A 7491-nucleotide genomic window follows, 5' to 3' on the forward strand; every position below is an offset into this window, starting at 1 on the left:
AATTTGGAGCTCTACCACTAAATTAGAAGGGGGGAGATTGTTGATTTTTTTTCTCTTTATTTTTTTTTAGTTTATCACCACCGATTTAGTCCAGTTCGGGGTTCAGTTCTGGCATCAAGTGGTTCTAGCCCCCTTCCGATCGTAGTTGCGGGGGATCGAACCGTAGCCCTCCCTAAATAAATGATTGATAGATAAAAAGTAGTAAATAGAATTAAAGGAAGTATGGAAGCAAAGGAGAAAAACTCTCCATAAACTAAACTAAAGTTATTATTCACTACTTTTCATTATATTTTGAGAGAACAAATTCAAAAGAGAGTTTTAGGCACTATGGTATATGTTAGATTATAACAACTACCTTCTTATGTGTGGGGCCTAATGATGAAAGCTTTGATTTTAAGAGTATGTTTCTTTCAAGGTCTTAAGTTCAAATTTTGCTATGTGCAAATTACTTTTAAAAAAACTACTCCTTGTATTCTCCTTAATTATGTAAAGATATTCTTATTGTTATGGTTTTATTATTATTATTTTTATTTATTATTATTATTATTATTATTATTATTAATATTTAGAAAGTATGGTCATGGAGCAATCATTTATTCACATATTTGTATTAGGTGTACTTATATGGTAATTTTCCTAACCTTATCTATAAATTATAAAATAATAAAATTTATTCCATGCACATTAGAGTAGACATATAAGAAAACCTCATATTTGTTTCCATATACATAAAAGAAAAAGAAATTGAAAAAAGGTTAGGTTTAAAATACAGATACTTCACATGAAGTAAAAATCTAAGTTGAGAGTACTTGTGATACTAAATAAATATAGCATGGGAAAGGTGATCCTAAAAGTTTTGTTCACAAGCTTATAAACATTTGATGGAAGACACACCTGTAATACTTGATGCATATCCTCTTATTTCCTTCAGGGAAAAGTACCCCCCAGTCTGAGGGAGGATCCACCTTAGTGAAGGCATGGTCCGGACCGCCCTTTCCGACGAAGGAAAAGAAAGTATCCAATGTCTCTTAATAATCCTACACGAAAGAGTTGTCTCTTATCTCATTCTGAGTTCTTGGGAAATAGTTTTCCATCATAAAGAGAATGCTAACATATAAAAAGAAATAACCATAATTGGGAGCATGAGGTCCATATAAATTTAAGCTTTGCATCTCTGTCGAAGGTTGTCTATGGAGAAGGATTTCACTAAGTGCCATATAAGAAGGACCAAAAGCCTTAGCATATTTTTAAAGTAGATATTTCTATCCAACATTCGACCCTCGAGGGAAATTTACTCCTTCAAACTAGCTATAACTCATAGTGCATTCAGAACGGTCAAAATTGACATATAATTCATTATCACACAATTGGCTAATGGTGATGAGATTTAAAGTGAGGGATTCAATAAGGAGAACATCATCCAGACAAGGGAGGTCTAGATAATCCAAGTTTCCTTTTCCACGATTTTCTTTTAGCCCCATCACGAAAGTTAACATAGTTATTTGAGTAAGACTTCAGATCTTTCAAGTAGTTATTTCCCCAATCTTGTGTCTGGAGCAACCATTGTCAAAATGCAGGTCTTCCATGTAGAAAGCTCTAAAGGAGGTGTAGGATATGTGGCTTATAGTTTCTTCTTTAGTTTTCCACACTTGTAAGATGGGCTTTGTCTTGAAGTAGAACATTATTTTTTTTTCTTTTTGTTTGTCACCATCTAAGACTCTTTTAAGTGTGTATGCTAGCCAATTGATAATTTCGTTAAAGTGAGTAATTAAAATTTATCGTTTTCATCCATTTCGGTTATTGCACATATCCGGTCCCCGATAACTTGATCGTTCAAGACGATAAGTTTGATTCCGGGGAATCACGTTTCAAAAGCTAAATTTTTCTCAAGTCGAAAAAAGGTGGTTTATTCACCCCCTCTAGACCATCCCTATCATCTAACAAGCTATTCATTCTTCTTTGCACTTGAGATACAACAACTTGTAGGCTTCAACAAGATCATCATTAAAGATATCTTCATCACTTTGCTCTCCATTATCATGCACTTTGGATTTGGATCATACATGGGTTATGAAGGCAACTACGTTGTTGTCTTTTCACTTTCATTATCCTTGTCCCTTATTTTTTCCTAAGGAAGTTGGTACATTGTGCTTGAATGTGGCGAAAACCTCCGCATTCATGACATTGAATTCCCTTGCCTTTTTTTGTTTATCCCATTTTTTTACCTTTTTGCTGAGGATTGAAGCCTTTGGCATTGAGAGGCAGATTGTCTTTGACATTGGTATTAACAGTATTTCTTGATCTTCTGTCAAGTCTTCTATTGTCCTTCCCAAATATTTTTTCAAGAAGGGCAATAGATTTAGTCAGGTTAGCATCAATATCTTCTTCTCCCCTCTCCTCATCGTGTTAAACGATAGCTTTGTATGCCACACTTCTGTTTCTTCTCTTAGAATTATCATTGATTCCCATTTTTGAAAATTCTAGTAACTCACGCTGGATGTCTTACTGGATGTTATGACATCCACAATTACACAACACAAAACGTTAAAACAGAAACGCATAAAAATAATAAAGAACACAAAGAATTGTTTACCCAGTCCGGTATACAACAATACCTACTCTGGGGGCTATCAAGCCAGGGAGGGAATCCAATATAAGCAGAATTAATTCGGAGTTAAACTCCCCCGTTTACAACTTCTTACTTAAAACCTACCCAATGTAATTCCAATCTATTCCTAGACCTGAGTATCTCCGCTCACTCCCCCTCAATCACAGCAGTGATTTCAAATACACATTAAACAAATTCAGAGAGAAGACACACTTCAAAAACACACCTTGATCTACTTAAAAGCTTCAATCAAGAGACACACACTCGTGCTTAAAAGCTTAGAGTGACAATTAACAAACACAACCTATTCCAATGCAATCATCAAAGAAAATTGCTTGGAGTACAAGAGACAGCTACAGAGCTATGGTTCTTCACAATTAACAATCTACTCTCTCTGTGTTCCAAATTAGGACTGCAGACTTTTTATATGCAGCTCTTGGGCCTTGGGCTTTTTTAGAAACACATTAGGGTTAACCAAGTTAACCTAATTTATACGCCATCTGGTTTTTACAGTATGTGCTGTTAGCGAAATCTTCTGGACGAAATATTCAGCACACAATAAAAGGTTTCCTTAATTGTAGATTGAGAGAAATCAAGAAACACAATTAATAAAATATAACAGCTCCTGCTGTCACACAAGGATGTCATGACATCGCTCATGACATTCACTACAGAACCTGTATTAGCTTAACACATATGCAGCCTGCATAACACAATATCAAACATGTCATGACATCAGTCAAGACATTAAACACTCAGGTATGTTTTACCACAAATGCAACCAACATGAAAAACATCTTCAATCTCCCCCTTTGGCAAATTTTTGGCTAAAACAATCTGTCACACCATATCAGAGAAACACTTGCAGCAGAAACAAACCAAACACAAACAAAGCTAATACAGTACAGACAACATACACCACCAGTATGCACATAGTGCTCAAACAGATCAAAACCAACCACACCACAAGAGCAGCACAAGCACAAACAGATTAACACAAAAATAAGCACATCAGATTTATTGATCACACAACACCATACTTGTTGTCTTAGGGTGACATTACTACTTCTCCCCTTGTTTGGCCATAAAAGTTGCCAAAGCAAACTACTGTCTTCTCTCCAAAATTCAAATAGGTTCAAACAAAACTTAAACTGAACTAAATCGAATAAAATGCAAACAAAACTAAACGAAAGAGGGCAAAACAAAAAAAACAAAAAAAAAGCAAAAGAAACAAACAGAACTCTAGCCGCATTTACTGCCCAGAGTCAGACCGACTTGAGGTGTCTGCATAACTTCTTTTCTCAGAGCCATCAGTAGGACTGGTACTCACTTCTTCCACATCTTCTTCAGGTTCTACTTCCTTCTCTTATTCATCTTCATCTGCCATCTCTACAGCATCTGCAAATTCCTAATTCTCATCCATTTCCAGAGTGCTTATCATCTTTTCAAGGGATATCTTCCTAGCTTCCAGCTCTTTGCAGGTCTCGTTTAACATTGCTATGACTTTTGCTTTGCTGGCTGATGCTCCAGACTTGGATGTTTCAGCCGATGTCATGACAATGTCTGGAACATGCGTACCCTGAAACAATTTATAGTGGAAAGCCAATGGGCTTTCTCTTTTGCATACTACATCATGTTCATTGAGAATGTTGGGATACTGAGTCAGAATTATGCCACACAGGGGGGATGGAAAGGCAATTGGACCCTTAACACTGAAGCTTCTAGCATGCTTCATAGTTTGGTCAAAAATATATGTTCCATAATCAAACTTTGCCTTTGTTCCTACATCATACAAAAATCTGCCAAGAACAGTTGAAATAGTGGACTTGTGATTTGTTGGTACCCAATTAGCTGCTTCTATCTTGTGAAGCATTGCATACTTGATGCTCAGCTTACTTGCAGTTAGTTTCTCTTTTAAGGGCCAGCTTTTTACCTGCTTGGCTGTGATCACTTGACAAACCTTGTTGTCTGTCACTTCAAGCTCAGGTTGAGCTTCATTTGTTCTTACCAAGAAGTTATTAATCACAGAAGGATAGAACGAAACACACTTACCTCTCACAAACATTTTTCTGAAGTCCACACTCTTGCTGTTTCCACAATCTTCAGATAGGTTCACCATAAATTCTTTTACCAGCCTCTCATAACATTTGGGAAGGTTGCAACCAGTTTTTAATAGTCCAGCTTCCTGAATTAGCTCTAAGATTTCCTTGTTCTCAAGAGAATTTGGAGCCAACTCCCTTTCAACAGCCAGTCTCTTTTTGAGCACATATTTCCACCTTCTGGCACTAGAGGCATAGTGGAATGACACATTATCAATAGGTATTTCAGGAATACTTGCAGCAAGCTTGCTTGTTGTAGGCTTCTTCCTTGATGGAATGTTAGGGACATCCCCTTCAACATCAGACTCATATTCAACAATTTCCCTCTCCTTTCTTTTCTTTGGAACAACCTTGCTCTAGGACTTTGAGGGACCAACCCCTACACTCTTAGCCACAACTCTGCTCTTGATAGGACCAGCAGAAGTACTCTTCTTCTTGACAGAGTCTTTAACAGTGCTCTTAGCTTCTGCATTCTTTTCAGGGGAACTTTGGGAAATAGCTTTGGCTTTTCTTCTAATCATCAGCCTGTTGGCTACACTAGGATTTAATGAGGCAAGCAACTCGTCGTCAGAATACTCATCTAAGTCTACCACATTGGTACCTGTTTTAGTATTGACCTTAGTGTGCTTATTCTCTTCGATGTCATTGACATCCTCAGTAACATTGGTATTCTCAGCACCTCCTTGTCCATTCTTAATGATCTCCTCTTCAGTTGGGTCACAACCAGAGGTGTGAGCAACTTCAGCCTTACTTGTGTTCTTGAGGGATCAGGCATTATGGTTTGAAGAGGGATAGATATCCCAGGAACTTGATGATTTTCATTCAGAATGCGTGTAACAATTCTGGTAATTGCTTTATCGACATATCTGGTTCCTTCTTTAGTAAGTTCCTCTATGGTATTAGATGCAGAAGGTTTGGCGCCCTTGTTATGAATACCCTCCTTGGGCCGTTTTGCATGTGTTGTTTTAGGCTTTGTGGCCTTTACATCATCACTACTAATCGTCCTTAAAGGTACAACCTCTAGACTCCTATTAGAGTTAGAGGACTCATCCGGTGTTGCCGAGTCAGATACGGGAGATGCATCACACGATTGCTGAGACATTTTGAAACTCTTTGAGACATAACTTGTGTCACACTTGTGAGAAGAATCCGAACAGTTCAACCTTCATAAGTAGCGAGAAGGACCAACAGGGATGTTTGCCGTTTGTAGAAGAATAGGAGAGCGAGGGAGCTTTCTATGCATACTGAGTGAGGGAAGTTTCAAATCGTGGATATTTAAAAAGCCCAAAAAGTATTCCCCCACATAGGTTAATTGCTATAATATGTTTTGGTTACAAATACCTAAGATACCCTTTACCTTCACAATGTCTTCAGATGTTGTTAAAACATTCTCTATGACATTACTTTCAGATAGACTTTTAGAATCATTGCGCATATTTGACTTATCTAGTTTTCTTTCCCGATCAGTAATGTCTATCATAAGGCTTACTCTTTCTTCTAGCAGGAATCTATTGATACTTCTGTACTTCCTTACTTTTGCACACAGATTCTTATTCATTAGACATGTCTCAGTAAAACCTGCAGCTAGTTCACTTATGGTGAGCTCTCCAACATATGATTCTTCATCAGATTCATCAGATTCTTGGCAGTCAACTTTTATTTCCTCTCTGATCATGGAGTAGTCCGAGGGGTAGTTTGGGGTGTTAGGCTCTATTGATACTTCTGTACTCCCTTACTCTTGCACACAGTTTCTCATTCATTAGACATGTCTCAGTAAAACCAGCAGCTAGTTCACTTATGGTGAGATCTCCAACATATGATTCTTCATCAGATTCGTCAGATTCTTGGCAGTCAACTTTTATTTCCTCTCTGATCATGGAGTAGTCCGAGGGGTAGTTTGGGGTGTTAGGCTTCCATAGGTAGCAATTATCTTTAGACCTAAATCCCTTCATGACTTCTTCATTTGCTTCATTAGTGACAATACACTCCTCTTTAGTGAACCTGACATTGAATCCTTCATCACATAGTTGGCTGATGCTTATAAGATTTGTAGTCAGTCCTTGTACAAGTAAGACATTATTTGGATTAGGAACACCCTGACCTTCTGTCTTGCCAACACCTTTGACTTCTCTTATTTCTCCATCACCAAGAGTCACATAGTTGGTTCCCTCAAGTTTCAGGTCTGCTAGTGAGTTCTTTCTCCCAGTCATATGATTTGAGCAACCACTGTCAAGGTACCAATCTTCTTTGGCAGGCATTCTTAGAGAAGTGTGTGCTACTAGAGCAACATTCTTATCCACCGACCGTTGCTTTCTGTTACAGGTATCATATTCAGGTTTGGCTTGATGAATTTGATTTGGATATCCAAATAGTCTGAAACAGAATGGCTTTATGTGACCAAATCTTCCACAATGATGACACCTCCATTTTTGGAATTTCTTCTTTGAATGGCTCCTTCTTCTGTTTCCTTGATTTTGTGACATTGGAGCTGACATCTGGTTAGTCACACAAGTTTCGGGCTTTTCTCTCCTGAACCCAGAGGTGAATTCCTCTTTAGCCACAAATCCTACCCCGGACATATCTCCTGTTCTTTGTCCAAACTCCAGAATTTCCTTTAGAGTATAAGTTCCATTATTCAGCATTTTGAAGGACTTGGTCATTTGATCAAGTTTGTAGTTCAACATGCTTACTTCACTACTGAGAGATTCTATGGTTGCAAGATGTCTATTCTTCTCAGTTTTTAACTCTCTTATGATTATCTCTTGCTTCTCCACTTGTTTGCAG

General features: G+C 37.7%; 1 protein-coding gene across 1 annotated transcript; it reads right to left on the minus strand.

Annotated features, from left to right (window-relative positions):
• Positions 1-4016: 4016 nt before the first annotated feature.
• Positions 4017-6382, minus strand: LOC131639488 (uncharacterized). The gene is made up of 4 exons (XM_058909981.1): positions 6065-6382; positions 5546-5842; positions 5081-5465; positions 4017-4999 (listed from the first exon to the last, which is right to left on the minus strand). The coding sequence occupies exons 1-4, from the start codon at positions 6380-6382 to the stop codon at positions 4017-4019; spliced, it is 1983 nt and encodes a 660-aa protein (XP_058765964.1).
• Positions 6383-7491: the final 1109 nt, after the last annotated feature.

Source organism: Vicia villosa, unplaced genomic scaffold (assembly GCF_029867415.1).
Source record: "Vicia villosa cultivar HV-30 ecotype Madison, WI unplaced genomic scaffold, Vvil1.0 ctg.002659F_1_1, whole genome shotgun sequence".
Classification (NCBI taxonomy): domain Eukaryota; kingdom Viridiplantae; phylum Streptophyta; class Magnoliopsida; order Fabales; family Fabaceae; genus Vicia; species Vicia villosa.

Coding starts and splice junctions, on each gene's coding strand:
- LOC131639488 (XM_058909981.1), bottom strand. CDS start 6,382: ATGATCAGAGAGGAAATAAAAGTTGACTGCCAAGAATCTGATGAATCT. Junction 5,466..5,545: donor ATAAAGCAATTACCAGAATT/GTTACACGCATT, acceptor TGATCCCTCAAG/AACACAAGTAAGGCTGAAGT. Junction 5,000..5,080: donor GGCTAAGAGTGTAGGGGTTG/GTCCCTCAAAGT, acceptor CTGATGTTGAAG/GGGATGTCCCTAACATTCCA.